Source organism: Rana temporaria, chromosome 11 (genome assembly GCF_905171775.1).
Source record: "Rana temporaria chromosome 11, aRanTem1.1, whole genome shotgun sequence".
NCBI classification, from domain to species: domain Eukaryota; kingdom Metazoa; phylum Chordata; class Amphibia; order Anura; family Ranidae; genus Rana; species Rana temporaria.
The window spans coordinates 42,839,158-42,867,081 of NC_053499.1; the positions used below are offsets into that span (position 1 = coordinate 42,839,158).

The 27,924-nt window shown below is 42.8% G+C and overlaps 1 protein-coding gene across 1 annotated transcript; it reads right to left on the bottom strand.

Annotated features, from left to right (window-relative positions):
- Positions 1-2,480: 2,480 nt before the first annotated feature.
- On the bottom strand, positions 2,481-7,300 carry LOC120916884 (dispanin subfamily A member 2b-like). The gene is made up of 2 exons (XM_040327822.1): positions 6,962-7,300; positions 2,481-3,237 (listed from the first exon to the last, which is right to left on the bottom strand). The coding sequence occupies exons 1-2, from the start codon at positions 7,205-7,207 to the stop codon at positions 3,049-3,051; spliced, it is 435 nt and encodes a 144-aa protein (XP_040183756.1). The 5' UTR covers positions 7,208-7,300; the 3' UTR covers positions 2,481-3,048.
- Between the last annotated feature and the right edge of the window lie 20,624 nt (positions 7,301-27,924).

Genomic DNA, 27,924 nt, shown 5'->3' on the forward strand with positions numbered 1-27,924 from the left:
ACACACTCTCGTCTTTTATATGGACCTTGTTAACTTGCAAGGACTTCCCCAGCATATTCCCTTTTAGGAGCCAGGACACCCAGAGAATATTGTAGGTAACTCTCACTGTAGATCTTTCACCCGGGTGAGGGACGCAAAACAGAGAAAAGCAATCCATAGTGCTCTCCACACATTTAATTTTTTTTTTCTTTTAGACTGTGCGAGCCAAACCGACCATGTGCGTGAGCTTTTAAGAGACCTATCCAACATTAGCTTTTCATTACAATTTTGTACTTGGTGAAAAAAATAATTTGGCATAATAAAAATCGAACATTAAAGCACACATTTTATGAGAAAAACAATAACATGTATTCCAAAGTTACAAAGATACAAACATATTTGCAAACTATATTAATACAATCATTGTGCAATGCATAATATACTGTGTGTTTGGCACACCAGGCTGTTTATATTTTAGATAGGTGGTGGCCACATTGTTAACATTTTTGGTATAGTAAAAAATACATTCACAAAGCATGTGAAAATCTGGTTTATGGAAGGAATTGACTAGAAATGTGAGTAATAAAATTTCAAGTAGGGTAATGCCGCATACACACCATCACTTTATGTGATGAAAAAAAACGACATTTTCTGTGAAGTAAAAAACAAAGTTTTTGAAACTTAAATTTTCAAAGACGAAGTTGCCTACACACCATCGTTTTTTCACAATGCTCTAGCAAAGCGAGGTTACGTTCACCACGTTTTTCCATTGAAGCTCGCTTCATAACTAGCTTCTGGGCATGCGCGGGTGTAAAAACGTAGTTTTAAACGTCGTTTTTTGCTACACACGGTCAATTTCTGTGAAGTAAAAAACGACGTTTTGAAAAACGACACATAAAATTGAAGCATGCTTCAATTTTTTTTGGTCGTTTTTTACAAGACATAAAACAACGTTTTCCCCCACACACGGTCATTTAAAGTGACGTTTTTAAAAACGTCGTTTTTTTTCATCACATAAAGTGATGGTGTGTACGCGGCATAAGTAATACCAACAGATGTATTCATTAATCCATAGGTCACAATTGTTTCAACAAAGGTCTTGTTTACATTTGCTGTATGTGAATCTGTGGTCGATCACTTTTCACAGGGCTTTTAACAGATGGTGACGGACATTTTATCACCTCCTCACCACCGGTTTTAACTTCTAAAAGCCAGCAGCACCATGCTGCATTGCACACGGCGGCGGTGCACACCCATTCAATTGAATGGGTTGCTGTCAGCGGATGCTGCAGCCTGCCGAACGCAACAGCAGGGATCATTTTTGATTTACAAAAGCATAATAGCCACAGCATGTGTATACATACCCCTATACAGCTGTCTTTGCAGGTTAGGGGAATGTTTGAGAGGCAGGAAAAATGCTGCTCAACCTCATGATTTAACTGCCCCCTTAAACTCAAGTGTAAACTACCTAATGCCGCGTACACACGATCATTTTTCATCATGAAAAAAACGTTGTTTTTCAAAAACGTCATTTAAAATGATCGTGTGTGGGCTACACATCATTTTTCAGGTTCTGAAAAATGACAAAAAAAAAATTCGAACATGCTGCATTTTTTTAACGTCGTTTTAAACAATGGCGTTTTTCGAGTTTTAAAAAATTATCTTGTGTGGGCTATAACGACGTAAAAAACCCCACGCATGCTCAGAAGCAAGTTATGAGACAAGAGCGCTCGTTCTGGTAAAACTACCGTTCATAATGGAGTAAGCACATTCATCACGCTGTAACAGACAGAAAATCCCGAATCGTCTTTTGCTAACACGGAATCAGCTAAAGCAGCCCCAACGTCGCATCGCTTTGCTAGATCATTTTTGTAAAAACGATGGTGTGTAGGCAACGTCGTTTTAATGATGAAGTTGGGAAAACGTTGTTTTTTGGACATGCTGAAAAACTACGGTTTTTTTCATGATGAAAAATGATTGTGTGTACGCGGCATGAGACCCCATACACACATGTAGATTTTCTGCAGATTTTTAGCTTCAGATTTACCAAAACCATGTTGTGCAGGCCCTTATTGCATACAAATTTAAACTCTGAGGCCTCGTACACACGATCGGTTAACCAGAGGACAACGGTCTGATGGACCGTTTTCATCGGTCAAAACCGATCGTGTGTGGGCCCCATAGGTTATTTAACCATCGTTAAAAAAAAAGCCAACTTGCTTTAAATTTAACCGATGGATTCCTAACCGATGGGTCAAAACCGATCGTTAGTAGGCACAACCATCGGTTAAAAATCCACGCATGCTCAGAATCAAGTTGACGCATGCTTGAAAGCATTGAACTTTGTTTTTTTCAGCACGTCGGTGTGTTTTACGTCACCGCGTTCTGACACAATCTTTTTTTAACCGATGGTGTGTAGGCGTGACGGACCATCAGTCAGCTTCATCGGTTAACCTATGACAACGGTCCTTCAGACCGTTCTCATCGGATGGACTGATCGTGTGTATGAGGCTTTAAGGTTTGACCTCCTATTGTGGTTTTGGTAAATCTGAAGACAAAGATCTGCAGAAAATCTGATCATTTGTATGGGGTCTTACTCATGTCGATTAGGTTAGCTATAGGTAGGCAGATGTTTGTAATGTGCTACTGGTCAGGGGGCCGGTAAAAACAGGTGGTTGATCCACTTTTGTACCACACCATTACTGCCCACCTACAAACAGGCACGGTGTTACTCAAGTTGGTATGCATTGCCACCGGGACGATGGTTTGTATCACAACGCATGGTTTATACCTGAAGGAAAGATCTAAATTTTAAAATGGGAAATTCAGATGTGCACTGTGATTTCATATTATGAACAGAATCTCGAGAATGGGCTTAACAACGGTACAGTTAAAGATCTGATAAGGCCCTGGTGGCCACCAAAAAACAAACCAATCAAGTCCACATTTTAAATATACTCCTATGTGTTGTGTGTAATATTCAAAGATTGCCTCTATTTAAGAAGACAGAATAAGAGGCAAAAAGAGGCTGAAAATGCATAGTCTTTGCTTTCTTCCTTAATCCGTTCACTAGCCATATCTTTGGTTTACATGATCGTGTAACATTTCAAATATTTTGGCTGACCGAAGAAGGGAAAAAAATATTACAATGGCAAAAAACAGGAAGCTCAGGACAAGGGCGGCGATGTTTAGGGAGCGGGCAGTGGTTCCATAGCTTTGGGCTCCATGCCTATCTCCTTGCTGCTTCCTGTCCCGAGACTGTGAGATAGAGAAATAAATAATTAGAATTTGGAAGTTTGCATTTGTTTTCACTTACAAAGAAAGGACCATTTTATACTATATAAGAACAGAAACATAATAGGTTACAGAGTTCTTTTACATTTTTAATGCATATATAATTAGGCATGTGCAAAAAGGAAAAATTAGTTTAGTTTCGTTTCGTTTTAATTCGTTATTTAATTAATTTTGTTAAGTTAGATTTGTTACATGTGTTGAATTCGTTTTCGGAATTCGTTCGTTTTTGACCGAATTTCGAAAAATCCGGTCGACTTCGAAAATATTTCGACCGGATTAGATAATATTTCAATCGGATTCGAAAACAAATTCGAATCGAATTCGAAAACAATTCGATTAGAAAACAAATTTGAATGAAAATTGAAAGCAAATTTGAATCAAAATCTAAAAAATATAAATTCTAAAAAAGAATACAATAAAATAGAATATAAAATAATAAAACAATAGAATGAAAGTCAAAGAATAGTAAAGAACAGAATGGAATATTTAATAGAATGTAATCAAATACAATAGAATATGACCTGGCTTCTTCTATCTATCTTCTATCTATCTTCCATTTTCTGAAATTCGAAATTCATTTAGAATGAACTCAAATTTGAATAGAAAAATATTAGAAGAGTAGAATAATAAAATATATATATTATATATATATATTTTATTCTACTCTATTCTAATGTTTTTCTATTCGAATTTGAGTTCATTCTATATGAATTTCGAATTTCAGAAGATAGTTATATGTATTAATGTAATTATATATATATATATATATATATATAAAATTACATTTATATATATAACCATCTTCTGAAATTCGAAATTCATATAGAATGAACTCAAATTCGAATAGAAAAATATTAGAATAGAGCTATTAGAATAGAGCAGGAAAAAATATATATATATATATATATATATATATATATATATATATATATATATATATATATATATATATATTATTATTATTATTATTATTCTACTCTTCTAATATTTTTCTATTCAAATTTGAGTTCATTCTAAATGAATTTCGAATTTCAGAAAATGGAAGATAGATAGAAGATAGATAGAAGAAGCCAGGTCATATTCTATTGTATTTGATTACGTTCAATTAAATTCTATTCTGTTCTTTACTATTCTTTGATTTTCATTCTATTGTTTTATTGTTTTATATTCTATTTTATTGTATTCTTTTTTAGAAATCGATTTATATTTTTTAGATTTTGATTCAAATTTGCTTTCAATTTTCATTCGAATTTGTTTTCGAATCGAATTGTTTTCTAATTCGATTCAAATAGAATTTGTTTTTCGAATTCGATTCGAATAGAAGTTGTTTTCGATGTTCGATCGAATTTCGTCCGCGGGTTTTCGATTCGAAAACGTTCGTTCGGATTCGGTAAATTTGTTAATATTACAATTTGGGAATTCGTATGCATCCGAATGTCCGAATAATGAAAAATGTGTCCGAATTTCGATTCGGAACGAAACGAAATGCACATGCCTATATATAATAATTGTTTTTCATAATTTCTTCCAGATCCATAATAACTGTAACATATAAGTCTTACCTGCTCTGGTTTTACTAAATATCAGTCCACAAACCCAGTTTCTGCCAAACTATGTACTGTTTGTGTGTCCTTCCTTTGTACTACTCTGGAACACAGATCACACAGGAAGAGAGCAGAATAATGCATCTACTGCATGATCAGAACTGAGAACATTACTATAAAAATAGAACATTAGTTGGTCCAGATGTAAAGATGTATTATGTGAGCTGACAGCAGAAACCATAATTCAGATTTGTGCCTAGGTGCCTGAGCCACAGAGAAACCATAAATCCTTATTACAAAATGGAAAATGCTAATGGTGGTTTGTATTATTTCCAGATGATCGTTTAGTTTTGCTTGCTGTGGCTGCCTTTGCCTTCTAAATCAGGCTTTCAGGTTCCCACACTACAGGCTGCATTGCATCATTAAAAGTTGAAGTTTAATATAAACAATGGAAATTGTGATAAAAAAAAAAATACATAAAGTTAACTGCTTAAAGGCTTTTCCAGGTTTAATCTTTGTGACTGCCCTGAAGGTTATATTTGGTGTGTAACAGGATCTAAAGGGCTGTGTTTGCTGGAAAAGAATGTGCTTACAAGAAAACAAACTTAATTTTAGAACTGTTGTGGATGTGTTGCAATAAATAAAAAGTCGGTCTATTCAAATGGGCATAAACTTAAAGCGGAGTTCCACCCAAAAACGGAACTTCCACTTTTCGGAACCCTCCCCCCCTCTGGTGACACATTTTGCACCTTTCAGGGGGAGGGGGTGAAGATACCTGTCTAAGGCCCCATACACACGAGAGGATTTATCCGCGAATACGGTCCAGCGGACCGTTTCCGCGGATAAATCCTCTCGAGGATTTGTGCGGATTTCCATGCGATGGAGTGTACTCACCATCGCATTGAAATCCGCGCCGAAATCCTCTGGCGATGACGTGTCGCGCCGTCGCCGCAATTATGACGCGGCGACGTGCGCGACGCTGTCATATAAGGAATTCCACGCATGCGTCGAATCATTACGACGCATGCGGGGGATCCCTTCGGACGGATGGATCCGGTGAGTCTATACAGACCAGCGGATCCATCCGTTGGGATGGATTCCAGCGGATAGATTTGTTTAGCATGTCAGCAAATATTTATCTGCTGGAATCCATCCCAGGGGATAAATATCCGCGGAAACAGATCCACTGGAGTGTACACACCATAGGATCTATCCGCTGAAACCCATTCGCTGGGATTTTTCAGCGGATGGATTCTATCGTGTGTATGGGGCCTAAGATGGGTATTTGCACCCACTTCCGGGCATAGACTCCTGTGGTAGTCTACACCACTTCCCAGCCCCTCCGCTGTCTCCTGGGAAACACACTGAGAGAGCAGGGACCAGTAACGGCGTGCCGCACTACTCGCTCATGTGCAGTAGGGAACCGGGCAGTGAAGCCATACTCTAACACGTATGTGCTGTATAAAGTATGGCCGTCGTTCCCGCGTCGAAATTTGAAAATGTTTTGTCCTTGCGTAAGACGTCCGGGAATACGAAAGTACGCTACGCACGTCGCCGTTCGAAAAAATGACGTCACTTCGCACAAAGCACGGCGGGAATTTCAAAACGGAGCATGCGCAGTAGGTCCGGCGCGGGAGCGCGCCTAATTTAAATGGCACACGCCCCTTTGAATTACGCGGGCTTACGCCGGCGTAAGTTTTCATGCAAGTGCTTTGTGAATCAGGCACTTGTAATGAAAACTTGCGGCGGTGTAACGTATCTACTATACGTTACGCCGCCGCGATTCTACGTGAATCTGGGCCTTTGTGAATACAGTACTTGCCTAGCTAACTTACGGCGGCGTAGTGTAAATACGATACGCCGCCACAAATTTGCGGCGACCTACCTGAATCTAGCTAATAGTGCGTGTAAAGGCAGGTGTCACAATACTTTTGACAATATAGTGTATATTCCTTTTCCAACATATTCTATAAGCAGCATTTCCCATTTTATTAATGTAAAAGTGTTGCTATTGAACCTACAAAGCCCCCTCCCCATCTCTCGTGGCACCTCTGTAAAAAGGGGCCATGTGGAGCAATTAGAAGCTGCATATGTGGTCCTCAATGCCTAGCAGGATGGCAATCACCTGGCACAATAAGTCTTACCTTGATGGAAAACACAAGGGCAAGAAATCCAAGGCAGAAACAGTTTATGTACATGGCGTTGAACAGTGACAAGATTAGGTGGTCTTTTACAGGGGGATCTTCAGGAGCTGCCGGAGCAATCGTTACCACAGTGGACTGGATCTGTTGTCGGGGGATATTCAGAAACTCCATCTCTTGATGTTCATTTGCCGTCTTGCTGTACCTTGGTGGAAAATTAAGTTCTGGGTCATAATCTCTGGATTCCATAACTTTGGTGAATGAAATATTACAGATCTCTTCTGGAGAGCTTTGCTAAGAAAAGTATTGTAAAAAGCAGTCAGGAGAATGTTCGCTGGTGGGAGGGAAAGGAAGCGTGCCAGATGTTCCGGCAGTTTATTTTATTTTTTTTTCATACATCTCAACACTGGGAAAGAAAACTGTTAGCAGCTTGTACAAGGAAAATAGGGAAACTCGAAGAAGAAAGACAACTAGATGGTAGAAAAAATATTTTATGGCTCAATTAGACAGATGTAAAACTTTTTTATATTGAACCAAAGTTTTAAGTGGGGTGGATTTTGATTCAGCTGCATATAACATTCCAAGAATTTGCCCTTTTCTGGGTTACAGAACCACATAACTACAGTACACTGCCACGGAAAACATCCATGTTTGCATTGCTAGATGCAGGATGCATTTAGCTACCGTATGTCCAGGGCAGTTTGAAGGAATTTGGGGGCCCACAAGCAAAATGGTGGCCCCCAAGCACCCCCTCGGACTCCCATGTTCTTACTTCCCCCCCTCCCTAGTCCCTGGGCCAGATTCACAAAGAGATACGACGGCGTATCTCCTGATACACCGTCGTATCTCTGAGATCCGACGGTCGGATCTATTCGACTGATTCATAAGAATCAGTTACGCATAGATCTCCCTTAGATCCGACAGGTGTAAGTGACTTACATCGTCGGATCTTAGGCTGCAATCTTCCGCTGTCCGCTAGGTGGCGTTTCGTGTTTTACGAATATACAAATGAGGAGATATGCCGATTTAGAAACGAACGCCCGCCCGTCGCTTTTTTTTACGTCGTTTGCGTTCGGCTTTTTCCGGCGGATAGTTACCCCTGCTATATGAGGGGTAGCTAATGTTAAGTATGGCCGTTTTCCCGCGCCGAGTTTTGAATTTTTACGTCGTTTGCGTAAGTCGGTCGCGAATACGGATGGCCGTAATCTAAAGATCCGCTAATCTATGTGAATCTAGCCCCCTATGTTTTTCTATTCTCACCTCCCCTTCTTCCCTGAAGGCTGTCGCTGTAGCGTGGCCGAGCTTCTCTTCCTCCTGTCAGTCCGGTGTTCTATCATTATGGGTCCCCAGTCCCCTATCAGATAGTGGCCGGGCCGGGCCAGGTACCGCGCGGTACAGGAGATTCAGTTTCCCGTGTTCCCGGCCGGACTGAAAGGAAGTAAGTGAGCTCTCAGTGTGCACTTCCTGTCAGTCCAGCCGGGGACGGGAAACTGAATCTCCTGTACCACGCGTGGTACCCGGCCACACTGACAGGACTCCAGAAGGAAGGAAGAGGAGCTCGGCCACGCTACAGCCTGGGAAGGGGAAGTTGGGGGCCCCAGGCCAGCTCGGGGCCCCAAGCAATTGTTTGTTTTGCCTGTCCTGTAGCGACGGGCCTGGCTATGTCAGCCTGACATTGGTCAAGCCTGCACCATGAAGACCTAATGCCATAGTAGACCTACCCTTTAAAAAATGTTTATTAGTTTACAAGCAAATTTTCTAATCCTAATTTTCAAATTTCTAAATCTGTTTATTATGAAACATTAAAAAAAATAATTGTCTTTCATATTCCAGAGCAAATAAAGAAAGCAGAGTATTGCCTTCATTGCAAGGACTGGCAACTGGAAAGCTGCACTGATCATTGTTGTCTTTCATCTTACAAAATAACTTACATGTTCAGTAGTTGAGCCTAAATTTTTTTTTACCTTCATGTATGCTATGTATAGCGCCCCCCTGACCCCCGTTGGTTCTTAGGCATGGTGGGTGTGGGCGGTTGCAGAAAAAATGGGCGCCAGTGACTTTTAGGATGAACAAAAGTGAGTTTATTGTTCACAACAGAAAAATGTGAGAGAGTGTTAGGGCACAGGACACCCTAGGACAGTAGGCAGATAGATCAGCACACTCCAAAAATAAAACAGCCAGATAGACAGCAATACAGAACAAAGAGCTTTAGGCCTGCACCCAATGTCCTGTACCTACGAAGCAACAGCAACAAAAAACTCACAACACCGTACAGGGTTTCCTTGGATGAGTTCCCCTTGACACTTTCCCAGACTTTCCACAGTCCCCGGCTCATGAAGAGTAACCTCTGGTACTTCATCTAAGAACGCCATCCCTTTCCTCATGCCTTCAGGCAACAAAAGGCTCTCTCTCTCTGGCAGAGCCTCGCCCATGCCCCCGGGCAGCAAACAGGCTCTCTCTGGCAGAGCCTTCAGCACATGGCCAGGCCTTAGACTCCAGGCCTCACCCAACACAGCTGTTCCTCACACACATAAGTCTGGGTGGGAGGACCCTGATCACCTGACTTCCTCCAAATATATACTCTCTCCCAGCATGCTCATGGCCTGACTAATGCATATGTGCATGCGCATACTCGCTCACGCATATGTGCCTTGTGGGTGCCGGCGCTTGCGTGCACCTGTGACAGATGCTGGCACCAAATGGGCTATTTAAACTTGGCTAGTGCTTAGGATCAGTGCTACTTTGTCTTCAGCCTCCTATGTAACCTGTGATCCTGTGAATCTGTATCCTGCTTCCAATTGCAGTAGCACTCTCCTGGTGTTGTGATCATGCAATAAATTATCTGTTTGGACGCTATTTATGTGGTTCCATGGTGTGCTTGCAAATATCCTCACTGTGACTTGAACCAGTATCCAGCTGGTTGTTGCTGCAGCACCCAAATTCGAGAGCTCATCCAGGAATGTGTGCGATGGGAATATGAAGAACTGCTTCCAGTTGCTGACCCAGGTCCTGACTATTCTCTGAACTCCACCTGCACCGACCTTGGTTTGTCCTCTGACCTCTGATTCTGACTGCTCCATTGGCTCCTGCTTTAATGATTGGTTCCAGACCTGGCTTGTTTCCTGATCATGCTACTGCCTGTGCCCTGTACACGATCCATTCTGTCTGTGTATGACCCAGCCTGCCTGACTCTGCTACTGCTGTCACCAGTACCAGCTGCCCACCTGCTTACTGGAGCCTATAGATGACTTACCCTGCCGAGCATGGACACCTGCCCTGCTGCTAGCAAGACTTACAGGCACCTTGTGTCACTATGTAATCCCGTGCCCCATATCCACATTATCAGGGGCCCCAAATCAGAGGTGTAAGGGCTCTTTCACACGGAGCGGATCTGTAATTGATCCGCTCCGTTAGCCCGTTTGGCTCAGCGGGGATTCCTCCGTAAATCCCCGCTGAGCTGTCGGCGGACAGGGCGGTCCCCGCACACTGTGCAGAGACCGCCCTGTCTCTCCTCCGCTCTCCCCTATGGGGAATCGGATGAATACGGACCGCGTGTTCGTATTCATCGATCCGTTCCGCCGAACGGAAGAAAAATAGGGTTTTCTTCCGTCCGCAAAAGCGGATCTTTGCGGACGCGGATGGTTGCGGACGTTAGCGGACGCATCATCCGCTAACGTCTGCAATCCCATAGGGATACATTACAAGTCCGTAAACGGACTTGTAATAAACGGTCCGTTTGTCCGTATGTGTGAAAGGGCCCTTAGAGAGGTCTTCTTCATCATATCATTCTCTGCTACCAGGTATGTGATCAGACATTCCAACCTGCAAAAACTAATTTCAGGGAGGTGTGCCCCCTCCCCCAGGGGTGAAATGTGGGCATGGCTTAAATTGCACTACCTATTGGGCATTGCGTAAAAGTCTGAGATTACTTACATAGTGCAGAATGCAGTAATGTTAAATAGGGGGCGTACAGTGCGGAGTGTATGGCAGTGGGTAATATGTACAGGAGAGGAGTGAGGAGTGTATGGAGGTGGGTAGTATGTGCAGGAGAGAAGGGTGGAGTGTATGGTGGTGGGCATTATGTGCAGAAGAGTAGCATGGAGTGTATGGTGGTGGGTAGTGTGTGCAGGAGAGGAGTGCAGAGTGTATGTAGATGGGTATATAATGTGCATGTGAGGTATGTGGAGTGTACAGCGGTGGGTGTTAGTAGGGCAGTGGATGGTGTCAGTAGTTCTTTAGTTTTATTTTTTTGCAATTTACTTTATTTATGTTTTCAAAATGCTTTTTGGGGCCAGTGGATGGTGGTGTCAGTAGGGCAGTGGACAGTGTAAGTAGAGCAAGATAGAGAAAGGGACTGATGACACAGATTCCCTAGTCCCTTTCTCAGCACTGAAGATGAATGGACAGGAAACACAGTCTCCCGTCCATCCATAAACTGAAGCAGAGTAATCACAGGTTACAAGGACAGGGACAGGGGGGCCGGAGAAGGACAAGGGGAAGTGGAGAGGGGGTAGAGAAGGACAGCGGGCTGAAGGAGAACAAGGGGTCGGAGAAGGACAGCGGGCCGGAGAAGAACGGAGGGGGACACATGGATAATATGCCAGTGCCACCCAGGATCAGCCCTGCAGCCGGGAGATCACAGGGCACTTGTGGGTGTCCGGGAGTCCGCTACCAAATGCGGGAGACTTGGGATGTCTGCATGATAGATGTGCACAAGAGCTGTTGCTGTCCTGGCTCTCTGCCGATTGTCAATCACAGCCAGTGAGGAGGGAGCGGGGACAGCGCCAAGCCTTGTTCTGTGTGATAAAACTGTTAAATAAAAAGAAAAAAATAAGCCTCAAACTAGTATTGTTTATATTTTAAATACACAAAACAAGATTTCCACAGCACTATGAGATTTCTAGAAAGAAAGCACATCATGGGATGAGGTCTGGGTTCGAGTCTACCATGGGCTTGAGGTGAACACTGCCATTTTTCACTGCCCCATTTTAACTAATGCCGGATTTTGCCATAATAACCACAATATACTGCCTGGTCTTTGAACCTAGGTCATCCTGCTTGGGAGGACCAATTAGGGGGCTTTTAGACAAGCCATCCCTCTCATTATAAAAAGGTCGATGCCCAGCAACCATATTGACCATAAGCTTTAGCTGTAATAGGGAAAGCATAGGAAGTGTTGATGCTGACAATGATAAGGTACATAGGGAGAGATTAGTGTAGAGCTTGTAACCACTCGTAGGTCTCTTAGGCCTCGTACACACGACCGGATCTGTCCGCTGATATTTGTCCGACGGACAGTTTCAGCGGACAGATCTGGTCGTGTGTACAGCCGACCGGACCGGATTCCCGGCCGAGCTGACTTTTTCCAGCGGACTAAAATTTCCTAGCATGCTAAGAAATCTATCCACTGGAAACCTGTCCGTCGGACGTGTTCGGTCGTCTGTACAGACTCACCGGACATGTCCGACCGACCGCCATCCCTCGTATGCGTCGTACTGATTCGACGCATGTGTGAAAGCTTTGAACTTCAAGGCCGCCCACGTCGCCGTGTCATTGTCGCGGCGACGGCACGGCCACGTCCCCGCGTATTATTTACGCGCGCATTTCTGTCTGATGGTGTGTACAACCATCAAACAGAAATCTCCGGGCGGACATGTCCGCTGAAAACGGTCCGGCGGACCATTTTCGGTGGACTGTCCGTCCGTGTGTACGGGGCCTTAAAGTAGATGTAAACCTTTACTGGATGTCCCATGTGTGGCAAAATCTGTGTATCTTAAAGTAGTTTGGGTTGGGGGAGGGGAAGGGTTTTACCTTTATCATCCTTTGTTACATCTTAACCACTTAAGGACCAAGTTTCTTTTTGAGATCTTAATATCAAGTTAAAATCATAAAATAATTTTTGCTAGAAAATTACTTAGAACCCCCAAACATAAAGAAAAGAAGATTTCAGGCACCCTAGAGAATAAAATGGCAGTCTTACAAGCGCAATTAGTTAATAAAAATATATACTTTTTTTAATTAAAAAATAAGACAACAGTAAATTTGTTTCTATATTGTGAAAGATAATGTTACGCTGAGTAAACTGATACCCAACATGTGATGCTTCAAAATTGTGCCCACTCGTGGAATGGCGACAAACTTTAGCACCAAAAAATCTACATTGGTGACGTTTAAAAATGTCTATAGGTTTCCAGTTTTGAGATACAGAGGAGATAGTGCTACAATTATTTCTCTCGCTCTTACGATTGTGGCAATACCTCACATGTGTGGTTTGAGCACCGTTTTCATTTGCGGGTGCGACTTAAGTATGAGCACAAACTCGACGGGGCGATTTACTTTTTTTTATTATTTATTTATTATTATTATTATTATATTATTATTTATTTTACTTATTTATTTATTTTGGACACTGTCCATTCAAAAAATAAAAAAGTGGGTCACCTTTATTTCTATTAGAAGGAATGTAAACATCCCTTCTAATAGGAAAAAGGCATGGCAGGGTCATAAAGACCTCAGATCTCATATTTACACTTGAATTCAATAATAAAAAAAAAAAGACAAAATAAAAATATCTTTTTTTTTCAATAATTGTTTTTTGTTATCCGTCATCCAATGGTGTGGAGTCGAGTAGGGGCCATCGTTCCCTCACTCCACTTCCAGCCTCACAGGGGACAGTATCCGATCGTCTCCACCTCTACCGACGGCTCCGGTAAGCGATGGAGATGACTGGAACATGGTGGGAGGGGGGCCTCTCCCGCCCCCAGATAAAAGTGATCTTGCAGCGAATCCGCTGCAGAGACCACATTTATCTGCTGCCATTACAATGGTATTTAGCCTCAAAGTACCGATGTATAACGACGGCAGGCCGTCAGTAAATGGTTAAAGTGGAACTTTAGTCAGAAAATGAAGTCCTGTTAGATGACTTCATATTAGCCCATTTTGCAGGTATATAGCTATGTAAAAGATTAAAAATAAGTGCCTATACTGTATAAATCCAGTAATACGCTGCCTCACTGTGCTCCGCACATGCTTAGTTACTCTCTATGGCATTGTGCCAAAAATCAGAGCCATTAGAGGCCGATCTGCTGACAGCCTATGGCCCCTTTCAGACGGACGGATAGAATGGTGCTTTTAGCTGCGGATTTTACCGCAGCTAGAAGCACACAATATTTTCCTATGACATCATTCACACACTACGGTTACCTGTGATGTTTTTACCCGCGGTTTTGTGCGGATAGAAAAAATAGAACTGGATGCGTCCAGCTGCGAAATCCCGCAGCTATTGGCACATAACCGCAGGTAACCGCAGTGCACTGTGTCAGCTTTTAGCTGCGGTAAAACTGCTGTTCGTCTGAAAGGGGCCTAAAGATTAACTGCTGCTCAGTGGCTCTGGGCTTCAGCAAAAAGGAGAAACAGGAGCAGTGCTGGCAATTTACAGCATGCACTTATTTTCATAGCATAATTATTAATGCGAAATGTATGTTCCTTGCTAAAGGACTTTATTTTTTATTAAGTTGTTATCGGTAAAATTCGGCTTTAATGCTGCTGATGGCTCGTCATCTCTTTACAGCCTGTCTCTGTCTACATGTATTACAGCGATAACGGTCTGCATGTGTTTTTTCACATGGCATAATTCCTGCATTTTTCTTTCACGTACTTTTAATAGTGAAAACAGTGGAACATGTCATGTCAATGTGCATCAGAACAGGAACGTTTAGTTCCCTTTTGGGAAAGCATCTGACATGGTGATTTACAATCAGACGATTGTGGGAGACAGGGGCACAGAGCGGCCACCCAATAACACAAAGTGCCCAAACAAGACCATTATTTCAGTATCCCCAGCTGTTATTTCCACGAAAGCTAGCGATGAAAACAAAAATAGGCATTTCAAGTGATATTTTTATTTTCAAATAAAATCACATATAAGCTTTAACATGATAGTATACAGTACAGTATTAGTGGTTGGTTTACATCTGCTTTAAGAAACTGTGCTTAAAGCGGAGGTTCACCCTAAAACTTTTTTTTATTTTTATGTACCATCCCATCCTGCATACTTGCGTCAGCTATAGTATGGTTTTTTTTTTCGCCGCTGTATTTACCGTTTAATCGCTCAGTTTAGTTTCAGACTCCGGCGGGGGAAATAGGCGTTCCTATGAAGAGGGGAAGATGATTGACGTCCGGCTATGGCGCGTCACGCGTTCCGAAAATAGCCGAAATAGGACTCGGATATATACGGCGCCTGCGCAGTCAGCTCCTAGTCTGTGCGCAGGCGCCGTATAGCGCCGTGAAGAGCCGGTTCCTACTCCGACTATTTTCGGAACGCGTGACGCGCCATAGCCGGACGTCAATCATGTTCCCCTCTTCATAGGAACGCCTACTCCCCGCGGGAGTCTGAAACGAAACTGCACGATTAAACGGTAAATACAGCGCAAAAAAAAAACATGCTGACGCAAGTATGCTGGATGGGATGGTACATAGATGTTTTTTCGGGTGAACCTCCGCTTTAAAGAGGAGGTCCAGCCTGCTTGAATTTTTTTTTAATTCAGCAGCTACAAATACTGTTACATAGTTACATAGTTAGTCAGTTTGAAAAAAGCAGTGGGCTTTTGGCGGACACTTTTGACACATTTTTGGGACCATTGTAATTTTCACAGCGAAAAGTGCTATAAAAATCCACTGATTACTGTAAAAATGACAATGGCAGTGAAGGGGGTTAACCACTAGGTGGCGCTAAGGGGTTAAGTGTGCCTTAAGGGAGTGATTCTTACTGCAGGGGGGTGTGGCTGTATATCAGGGAACAGACGATCGGTGTCACTGCCACAGAGAAGAACGGGGAAGCTGTGTTTACACACACCTCTCCCCGTTCTTCAGCTCCTGCGACCGATCGCGGGACACCGGTGGCGATCGGGTCCGCGGGTCCCGCGAGCGTGGTCACGGAGCTTCGGACCGGGTCCCGGGCGCGGGCCATTCTGCCAACGTATATATGTGCAGGAGGCAGTCCTTAAGTTGTTAATCTAGGCTTACCTGTAAGTCAAAGTGGTCTGTAAGGGTTTACAACCACTATAAAGTACCGTCCAGCTGTAGTTTGTAAATGTTGAACACAGATCTTCTGAGTGGCTGATTGCCACTTTACACAAGCTGTTTGCAGCTTGTTTAAAATGACAATCAGCACTCTCATTTAGACATGTGTATAACATTTCCAACAAGAGCTGAAGGACAATCTAAAGACTAATGCCCTGTACACACTACCGGTTTTTACGTCGGAAATAAACTTGGTTGGTTTTTACGACGGAATTCCGAATGCATACACGCGGTCACACCAAATTCCGACCGTCAAAAACGGTTCTTTTACAGATAGCTTTCAAGAGGTTATATAACACTTTTATAGAGGTGTGTATATGTACAGTATATATAATTGTAATATATGTATTCCATTTTTCCATAATCCTCTATTCTGTTGCACTCATAGTATAACTGTTAGGCCCCATACACACCATAGAATCCATCCGCAGATAAATCCCAGCAAATGGGTTTCTGCGGATAGATTCTATGGTGTGTACACGCCAGCGGATCTTTATCCGCGGATAAATCTCCCCTGGGATGGATTCCAGCAGATCGAATATTTGCTGACATGCTCAACAAATCCATCTGCTGAAGTCCATCCCAACGGATGGATCCGCTCGTCTGTACCGATTTACCGGATCCATCCGTCCAAAGGGATTCCCCGCACGCGTCGTAATGATTTGACGCATGCGTGGAATTCCTTATATGACAGCGTCACGCCCGTCGCCGCGTCATAATCGCGGCGACGGCGCGACATGTCATCGCCAGAGGATTTCGGCGCGGATTTCAATGCGATGGTGTGTACACGCCATCGCATAGAAATCTGCTGAAATCCTCGAGAGGATTTATCCGCGGATACGGTCCGCTGGAACGTATCCGCGGATAAATCCTCTCGTGTGTATGGGGCCTTATACTATGAGTGCAACAGAATAGAGGATTAATGAAAAATGGAATACATATATTACAATTATATATACTGTACATATACACACCTCTATAAAAGTGTTATATAACCTCTTGAAAGCTATCTGTAAAAGAACTGCTTTTGTTTCATGCAAGACACAAGTCTGCAATTTGTCTTTAATATATAAGTGTGTTCAAAGTTTTCAAAAACCTGCATGAATGAATCACAAGTGTTTGTGGTGGTAATCCCCTAGTACACAGGGGCCGAATGTCAGCCATTCAGCTCCTGTGTACTGGGCATTAGGCTGGGGTACACATTCGGCCCATGTATATGTCAGCCAGTCCAACAGAAGACGGCCATGTGGCCAGCTTCTGTCGGATGAGCATTCTGGAAAGCCAGCAGTCGACCGACTCCCGATCAGCGCTCTCAACCAATGGCTGAGAGCACTGACCAAACTGACAGGGGGGGCACCCTCCTGTCAGAAATCAATAAAACAGCAGGGCAAATGGAAGGGTTGAACGAACAAAAAACTAGTGGTGTGTACTAGGGGTTAAACTAATTTTATTGGTGCAACCCCTGGCTTCATATGTCATTTTGTAGAGCTGTAAGACCTGGTTCACCACCCCCTTCCAGTTGAGCTCAGTGGTCGTCTGTTGTAGGACCATAGACTTTTTGCCATTCTTGCTCCTTAGCAGAGCTTAATTCAGCATCTCTCAACACATCTAAACATTCTTTAGGATTAGAGATATTAGGGATGATGTTATCGGACATAAATTCATTCATTGAAGACCGGAAAGGTCTGATTTTCCCACAGCTCCAACTTAATTTCTTCCCTCTGGCCAGATTTATGCCCTTTTTAGCTTATTTTAGAGACAGTTGGCCTATATTCCTTGATTAAGGACTCTGTGAAGCAAGTGTCTGAGCTATCATGCAAGGAACCCTGTTTCTTTCTGCATAGAGACATGGTGGTGTTGAGGCCCAGGACTTTCTTCTTGCCTAAGGTAGTACCCAGTTTTCATTGCCAATCCCAGACTGTGTTGCTTAATCAGGGCAAGGGTAGGCACACAAGGAAAATAACTAAAAACCTAAATAAAAGTAAAAAAAAATTGCAAGTAAATAAGAAATTGTATATACCTACCACAAACTGAATATACACAGTCTCCAGTCAGTCGTTGTTCTCCTCCAAACTGCTTTCCTGATATGTTTGAGTGTTGAAGAAAGATAAGGAAAGGCAGATAGCATATGGCCATATGATTTCACTCTTAACATTTTGCTACTGCCTGTCCATAACCTGGCTGTAGGATTCCCCCTCCTCCATTTGTAGGTTTCCTCTCTTGCCCAATTTTGACTTTCTCCTCACCACCTGCACTCCAACCCTCCTCATTGCATTGTCCTCTATCTGCTGCTACCTCATTGGGTTTCACATAATAGGTTACCCACCATTGACGGTCAGTGGCAGTGAAATGAACCCCCCCCCCCTCTTAATTGGTGATCAATAGCAGTGAAATTTAACCCCCCTGTTACCTCTTTGGTGATTAGTTGCAGTAAAAGTTAACTCGTACTCCTCCTGCATTGGTGATCACTTACCTTATCACATGCTCCCACACCGTTCTCTCTCTGAGGCCACTCTGCTACCCATTAGCTGGCCATATTGGGTCAGTGATGTCTTGCAGAATCACCTCATGAACCACTTTGTAACAATGTCAGGATTTTTAGAGATGTCTACATTTTAGGACAATACATACAGTATATTGTATAAAACAAGTCTGGACAAATCTAAAACTCAGTAAACATATTTATGAGAGGAGATTTGCTAAGTCATTTCCTCAAGGCGCACCAGTAATGATATTTTCAGGCATCAAGTGTTACCAGATGGACCAACACCCTGCCAGCCTTATCATGGACATGCTCATTGGTATTGAATGAATATGAAGTAATTAATTTAAATAATTAGGGATGAGCCAAATGTACCTGAGTTGGATTTGATGCAGATTCAGTGAACATAACAGAAGGTCGAGTGCTAAATCCAAACCCCATTCAAGTCAAACGGGAGCCAAATGTTGAAAATATTTTCTGCCAATTTTGGGGCATATATGCAAGTGATCGTCAAAAATGATATAGGGGCTGAGTAGTGTTCCGTGGAACATGTACAAAAGCAAAAAAAAAAAAATGTAATTTGACATTTGTTACCATGCATTTTGAATTAATGGCACCAACGCTCAAAGGGCTGCACAATTTTCTGTGTTGCAGGAAAGCATGCAATTTTGCACACATTTCCACAACACGCAGATGTGAAACTAGCCTGAGATGGCTACAAATGTCTGTTGAAACAAGAAAAAAGCCACGCCACAAATTAAAAGTCAATTGAAATCAGCAGACTCTGAGAGTGTGATAGATAAAAACATCCATAATTGAATAGATTGTTAATAACATGTCCATGGGGTATGCAGATTAATTCCTTTCAGAAAAACTTCCTAAGTTCCACACCACCAAGTGACACATAAATCAAAGTGCACCCTCCACCGGAAGAAAAAGCAGCTTACCAGAAGGCAAGCATTACGGTCAGATGGCTATAACCCAGACGCGGCCTTTAAATTCCTTGGAGGTTTCCAAAATAGGGCAGATTATCTCTGGAACGTGATGGCTGTCGGCTCCAATTGGTTCAGAAAACAAGCACTTGATAACAGCATAAATAAAAGCATTGCCGGCCGGCATGTAGGAGCCCTCCTCCTCAGCGTGGTGATGTCACTGCGTAACCTCCCAGACGCGTTTCGTCACTCATAGGATGTTATCAATGGGGGTAGGGCTATGCAGTGAATCACTGTATAAATAGACCCACCGCCTATTGTGAAAAGCTGCATCATGGATCCAGGAACGGCATCTTTAATATGGTAAAATTTGCCCATACTCGAACAGCGCAGCGTAACGCCGTAAGGTAGGCAAAGCAATAAAAATATGTAAAAAAGCTGGCATTTCACATCGAGAATATAACTCACGGGTGGACACAAACCAATATTTTATAAACTAACTACAAACGGGACGCAAGAAAAAAATAAAAAATAAAAGGAAAGAAAAAAGAAAGACTGTCTGGCACAGGACATCCTTCCTGTTTTATCCTATGGTAAAAATCTCTGCCGCCATCTAGCAGAGATTTTTACCATAGGATAAAACAGGAAGCATGTGCCAGACAGTCTTTCTTTCCTTTTATTTTTTATTTTTTTCTTGCGTCCCGCTTTTAGTTAGTTTATAAAACATTGGTTTGTGTCCACCCATGAGTTATATTCTCGATGTGGAATGCCAGCTTTTTTACATATTTTTATTGCTTTGCCTAACTTACGGCGTTACGCCGCGCTGTTCGAGTATGGGCAAATTTTACCATATTAAAGATGGCGTTCCTGGATTTCCATGATGCAGGTTTTCACAATAGGCGGTGGGTCTATTTATACGGTGATTCACTGCATAGCCCTACCCCCATTGATAACGTCCTATGAGTGACGAAACGCGTCTGGGAGGTTACGCAGTGACGTCACCACGCTGAGGAGGAGGGCTCCTACATGCCGGCCGGCAATGCTTTTATTTATGCTGTTATCAAGTGCTCGTTTTCTGAACCAATTGGAGCCGACAGCCATCACGTTCCAGAGATAATTTGCCCTATTTTGGAAACCTCCAAGGAATTTAAAGGCCGCGGCTGGGTTATAGCCATCTGACCGTAATGCTTGCCTTCTGGTAAGCTGCTTTTTCTTCCGGTGGAGGGTGCACTTTGATTTATGTGTCACTTGGTGGTGTGGAACGTAGGAAGTTTTTCTGCAAGGAATTAATCTGCATACCCCATGGACATGTTATTAACAATCTATTCAATTATGGATGCTTTTATCTATCACACTCTGAGTCTGCTGATTTCAATTGACTTTTAATTTGTGGCGCGGCTTTTTTCTTGTTTCTACTGCCATTTTGTGTATCGCACGCCAGCTGCTGCCTGTAGCATAGAGGTTGGGAGGGTATTAGCGCGGTTTTTGTTTTCCCTATAAATGTCTGTTTCCTGACACCAAAGTCTCATTTATGCTGCCATGGATTGGCGTCCCGAAAGGAAAATTACGGTAAGGCTGCGTACACACGACCGGTCCAAACTGATGAAAACAGACTGAAGTTCAGTTTCATCGATCCAAACCGACCGTGTGTACGGCCCATCGGTCTGTTGTCCTTCGGACAAAAATTAGAGAGCTTGCTTTAAAATCGAACCGATGGACGGCTGACCGATAGGTCCAAACCGATGGTTAGTACACAAAAGCATCGGTTCAAAACCCGCGCATGCTCAGAATCAAGTCGACGCATGCTTGGAAGCAATGAACTTCATTTTTCTCTGCACGTCGTTGTGTTTTACAGCACCGCGTTGGACTCGATCGGTTTTTGAACTGATGGTGTGTACACACATCAGACCATCAGTCTGCTTCAGCGGTGAACCTATGAAAACGGTCCGTCGGACCATTCTCATCGGATGGATCGACCGTGTGTACGCGGCCTAAGTGTTTGGTACAATTTTTCATTTTCCTGATACCAAAATGGCAGCATACATGTGACTTTGTATGCTGCCATGGATTAGCGTCAGGAAAGGAAAATTACGGTAAGTATTTTTTACAATTTACAGTTTTCTCGGGAGGTCATTGAAAGATGGGAAAAAAACAACAAAAACTTTAATGATACTTCTAAAATTTAGCTCTGTAGGGATGGGAGACCATCAATGTACTCCTCACTTATGCAGTAGACAGATGGGGGAATAACAGATTTGATATTGGATTTAATCATAAATTCTAGGCAACATTTTGCTTAAAATGATCAAAAGTGTTATTTTCAGCATTAAGAGATATAATTTCTAATAATTATTTTCCTTGTAAATTGTGTTTAGGCTGTGATATGCCTCAGTCTATTCTGGGCATTTGGCCGAATTAGCATTTTGTATCTTATCTATGTGCCTAGGAAGTGCTGCCCTGAGGATTTGGTGATACTACACCCTGACCTCACAATTTTTTTTTTTAGCATATAACCAATTGGGCTTTAGATCTAGTGTCATTTCCAGCACATGTATAATTGGCTTAATCCACTAGGCTATATTAGATATGATTCCTCATGAATGGGCATTATGTTTCAGTGGATGACGCTAATGTGACAAACATCCAAAATATTTTACAGATATGTTAATGGACTTGTTGTTCTGAACTTGACTGAATGTGTTGTCCAATTTAAAATGAATGGGCATTCACATACTGTATATTTGGAGTATTTGTGTTACTGAATCCAGGACCCTGAATTCATTATATCTGTACACAGAACATGGAAATGCAATTTTTTTTATAAATATAAACTGCAATATACCTTTTCTCATCAGAAGTATATAGCAGTCTTGTGACTTCTATTAGTGTCTGGCTGAGCACTGGTTAAAGCTTGTAGGAGGAGATTTCCTTCTCCTCTGACTGTCCTATAAGGCTGCAGAACCCCTGACCCTCTGTCTAGACAGTGCTGATTGGCCCCCCAAAATAAAAAACCCTCTAGCAATACACATCAAACTGAGCATATGCAGAGTGCCCCCAAGGCATACAGAGAATGTAGGGTTCACCAGTGCATTATGCTCAGAATGCAGGAATCATAAGTGTGCTGCGCTCAGAATGCAGGGTTAATGAGTGTATTACGCTCAGAATGCAGGGATCAGGAGTGCGTGGGTGCTCAGAATGCAGGGATAAGGAGTGCATTACACACAGAATGCAGGGTTAAGGAGCGCGTTGCACTCAGAATGCAGGGATCAGGAGTGCGATACTCTCAGAATGCAGGGATTAGGAGTGTGTTGTACTCAGAATGCAGGGATCGGGAGTACGTTTTACACTCAGAATGCAGGGATCAGGAGTGTGTTTTACGCTCAGAATGCAGGTATTAGGAGTGCGTTTAGTTCAGAATGTAGGGCTCAGGGGTGTGTTGCGCACAAAATGCAGGATTAGGAGTGAGTTGATCTCAGAATTCAGGGTTAAGGAGTGTATTAGGTTTAGAACACAGGGATCAAGGGGGGGGGGGGGGGGGTGTGAAGGGTGGTAGAGGACACTGCTATGTGGGTGACCCTGCCCATAACAGTGTCCTCTGCAGTGGTCTGTGGTCTGAGCCCCCTTTCCACTATAGAAGCAACCTCTGGCCCCTCAGGAGGCAGGGAGGCAGCACAGTTCTGGCCAGAGGGAGGGAGCTGGCAGAGTCCATTGCAAACAATCACCAGGGGTTTAACTTAAACCGTTCTTTTGGCTGCCTCCTCCTCCTGCCCTCAGTCCTAAGCTGCGCTTCCTCCCATTCTCCACTGTTCACTGATAACAGCAGCGGAGGAGGCTGCAGGCGGGGGGAGGACCGGGACACAGAAGGCGTGGCAGAGCCGTGGAGAAGGCAGGAGAGCGAGAGAGAGGACGCAGAAGTCGTGGCAGAGCCACAGAGGAGGCAGGAGGGAGAGAGAGAGAGGACTAGCTCCCCTCCCCCTCTTCATTACCTCACATTAGTGGCCACCAGTGCATAGGAGGAATCCCTTCAGTTCTCCTATATAGAGGAGTTTATCTCCCAAGGTTGAGACACTAGGTTCTTTCATTCTATTAACAGGTTAAGACCCACTAATTCTGGGTACTTTGTCGCAGTAAGTGGGCTTAGCACTATATGACCATATAGTGTGACCAAACCCCCGTATTTTTGAATATGTTGAGGTGTTTTTAACTAGCCTTGCAGGATAAATGTCATTTTTGCATGTGTGTGCTATAATCTGTTTTGTAGAGAGAGGACTAGGACACAGAAGGGACGGCAGAGCCGCGAAAGAGGCGGGGGGGGGGACAGGGGGCCCGGGACACAAAAGGTGCGGTGGATCCGCGGAGGTGGCTGGAGGCTGGGAGGAAGTCAAAGACCGGCACCAAGAAGGCAGGGGTCGGCGGCGCATGAACCTGTTTGCGGTCTACCTGTCACCTGCAGGTGGTCGACAGGTAGACCACGATCGACAGGTTGTGTTATTTCCGGCGGATATGTATGGATACATGAAGGCAATCAAAAAGATCAAAAGGGGAAAATTATAGATGATCCTTGCTGAATAACCTCATCAACCACCATTTTGTAACAATGTCAGGCTTTTTAGCCATGTCTCCATTTACAAGGTAATTTACAAAGCAATACATGTATTTTACAGAACAAGTGTGGACAAATCTAAAACTTAATAAACATTTTTATGAGGGAATTTTTGAAAAGTCAACACCTCAAGATTCAAGGCACATTGCCATGGGCATTTCCAAACATCAGGGTTACCAAAGGTACCAACACCCTGCATGTCATATTTTGGAGGATAAATCTGATAAACATGGACATTTAAATAATACTATTTTATTTGTAATAACCAATGATGTTAACCATTTATCCTACCCTTGATATGTAGAGTATTTAAAACCAATAAAATGTTAGAGAGTTTTAATTGGTCCATTGGCTTCTAAGTTGAGCCCCACTAATTTGAACCTACTCACAGAAAGTGTTGTAATTGGTTCTTTGACAATCACTTTACACGCCCGTTTGTTTACGTCCCACCTGACAGCTCAGGGAGCTTTCATTAGTGGCAAGAAGTGCTTCAGGTAAGGATGGATTGGTGGGTTTTAGCTTTTGGTGTCATTCATTGTGATTGAATCGCTGGACGATGTGATTGATGATAGTTTTACAACTTTGCATATTTTTTATTAAAGAATTTGTCAAATGCTTGTGTGTGTTTATTTACCATTGTAATTTGTTTTGTGTTATTGAATAGGGGTACTATTTACATTTACATGAGAGGGCGGTTGGATATATGGGAGCCTGCTTATATTAAAGGAGTCCCCACAACACCTCCACATCCTTCAAGCCAAGGTTGTGGGAATGAGGCCCCATCTTGAGAGCAGGTGACTTGGAATGGTTCAGAAGGAGAGGGGGCATTTGGGGGTGGGGGGGCTATGTCATTTTAAAATCAGATCTGAAGGGCCTGGTATTGATTTTTGTGTTTGTTTGTTTTTTGCATGGCCTCCCCTAAAATACATTCCAGATCTGAAGAGTATGGTTTGGCATACATTTGGGGGGGGGGGGGTAGGATCCCATACTATTTTAATTATTTATTTATTTATTTTTACAGCCAGCTTCTTTTTTTGTAAAACAGCATGGACCCCTCCCTCCCCCAAAGTACGTACCAGACCTTCATCCTCTTCGATGAGGGTCTAGTATGTATTTTGAGGGATCCCCGTGCACATATGGTGTGTCACAGAAGATTCATTATCTGTCGCTTGGTGGAGGAACACAATTTATTTATTCTGGACTATTTTGATATTATATATGGACTGTTTTTATCTACCAATTTAATATTTTTTATGCACATTGCACTTTTCATGTTTAGAGTGTGTAGCACTTCTTAGGCCCCATACACACCATAGAATCTATCCGCAGATAAATCCCATCAAATGGGTTTCTGCGGATAGATTCTATGGTGTGTACACTCCGTCGGATATTTATCCGCGGATATATCTCCCCTGGGATGGATTTCCAGCAGATGGATATTTGCTGACATGCTCAACAAATCCATCTGCTGGAATCCATTCCAACGGATGGATCTGCTCGTCTGTACAGACTTACCGGATCCATCCGTCCAAAGGGATTCCCCGCACGCGTCGTAATGATTTGACGCATGCGTGGAATTCCTTATATGACAGCGTCGCGCCCGTCGCCGCGTCATAATAGCGGCGACGGCGCGACACGTCATCGGCAGAGGATTTCAGCGCGGATTTCAATGCGATGGTGTGTACACGCCATCGCATAGAAATCTTCTGAAATCCTCGAGAGGATTTATCCGCGGATACGGTCCGCTGGACCGTATCTGCGGATAAATCCTCTCGTGTGTATGGGGCCTTATACTTATGGTTCGTGTGATTATAAGTTTGTTAGACTTATTCATTTAATCAGTGGATTTTTGTCGTGTACTTCCTTTTTTTTTTGCACTTTGCACTTTAATCATTATTAGTGTACTTTATCACTCATTAACTGATTTGCGCAATTGTTATTTTTGTATGTCAAAACGCATGCCAAGTGAATGCAATGTGAACCCGGGCTTAGTTTGCTAAAGCAACATGTAGTATAAATAATTGTCATTTATTTTTTGTAATACATTCGCATTAATCTTTTTGTATTCCAGTGCTGCTGAATTCCCACAGCCTCTTTGCATGTACTTGCTGATTTCACCTGGTGATTTAGCCAGTAAGTCTGTTGTTTTTCAACAAAACAAGCTGTCCTGCAGATGTAACAGTAATGCCGCGTACACACGATAATTTTTCAGGTTGTAAAAAATTAAGTTTTTTTTTAATGTCATTAAAAACGATCGTGTTGTGGGCTTCAGAGAATTTTTCGGGTTCTGAAAAACAGGCAATTTTTTTTTAGAACATGGCCGTGTGTGGGCTTTAGCGACGTGAAAAATTTGCACATGCTCAGAAGCAAGTTATGAGACGGGAGCGCTCGTTCTGGTAAAACTACCATTCGTAATGGAGTAAGCACATTCATCACGCTGTAACAGACAGAAAAGCGCGAATCGTCTTTTACTAACACAAAATCAGCAAAAGCAGCCCAAAGGGTGGCGTCATCGGAATGGAACTTCCCCTTTATAGTGCCGTTGTACGTCACCGCGCATTGCTAGAGCATTTTTTTTTTTACGATCGTGTGTAGGCAAGGTCGTTTTAATGATCAAGTTGAAAAAAACGTTGTTTTTTCTAGAGCCTGAAAAACGTAATTTTTTTACAACCCGAAAAAAAAATCGTGTGTACGCGGCATCAGTCTTCAAAAAGGTGTTAGCTGGAGTCTGTTAGCGTATTTAATTTGCTAGTACATCTAACACACCCCCCCACTCTAATACAGATGGTGTGTTACTGGCCAGCCAGGTAAAAGCAGAGGTAAACCAGCCTAAAAAAAGAAAACAAATGCAGCCACTACATCTACAGATTGATGAACTGCAGTATATTACATTTTTGGTTTTTGGTGTAATGCTGCTATAATCATTGCTTTTCTTTCTCCTGAGATTTTTTTTTCTGTGATTTATACTTTGAAAACTTACATTTAATAGATTGACTCATTCATACAACTAAAATATGTTTCTTATTTAGTTTTATTTTTTAGTTAAAAAGTTGACATACATATATTAATAAGTAAATACTAAGGGCCAGATTCACAAAAGAGATACGATTGTCGTATCTATGCGGCTGATTCATAGAATCAGTTACGCATAGATAGCCCTAAGATCCGACAGGTGTAAGTGACTTGGCTGCAATTCTAGGCCGGCCGCTAGGTGGCGATACCATTGCGGTCGGCGTAGAATACGCAAATGACTAGTTACGCCGATTCACGAACGTCCGCTTTGCCCGTCGCTCTAAATTTACGTTGTTTCTGTAGAGATACGTCGCGTAAAACTAAGCATGCCCTCTAGGTGGTCTAACCAATATTAAGTATGGCCGTCGTTCCCGCGTCGAATTTTTAAATTTCACACCGTTTGCGTAAGTCGTCCGTGAATTGCGCTGGACGCCATTTACGTTAACGTCGAAATCAATGACGTCCTTGCGACGTCATTTAGCGCAATGCACGTCGGGAAATTTTAGGGACGGAGCATGCGCAGTACGTTCGGCGCGGGAATGCGCCTAATTTAAATGGTCCCCGCCCCATTTGAATGAGGCGGGGTTGCGCCGGGCGGATTTACGCTACGCCGCCGCAAGTTTACAGGTAAGTGCTTTGTGAATCAGGCACTTACGCTGTAAACTTGCGGTGGTGTAACGTAAATGGGATATGTTACGCCGCCGCAGCGTAACGTATTTCTATGTGAATCTGGCCCTAATACTTCTTCCTTTTATGCTGAATATTTTATATTTTTTTAAGTTATGGTATGTTTGTAGTTACACCTTAAATGATTCATACTTAGGGCTTATTCATATGGGCAGCCAAGATATGGTAA

Excerpts from the sequence above, each read along its gene's own strand:
- LOC120916884 (XM_040327822.1), bottom strand. The coding sequence starts at position 7,207 with ATGGAATCCAGAGATTATGACCCAGAACTTAATTTTCCACCAAGGTAC. Across the intron at positions 3,238-6,961 it reads CCCTTGTGTTTTCCATCAAG|TCTCGGGACAGGAAGCAGCA; the intron begins GTAAGACTTATT and ends TCTATCTCACAG.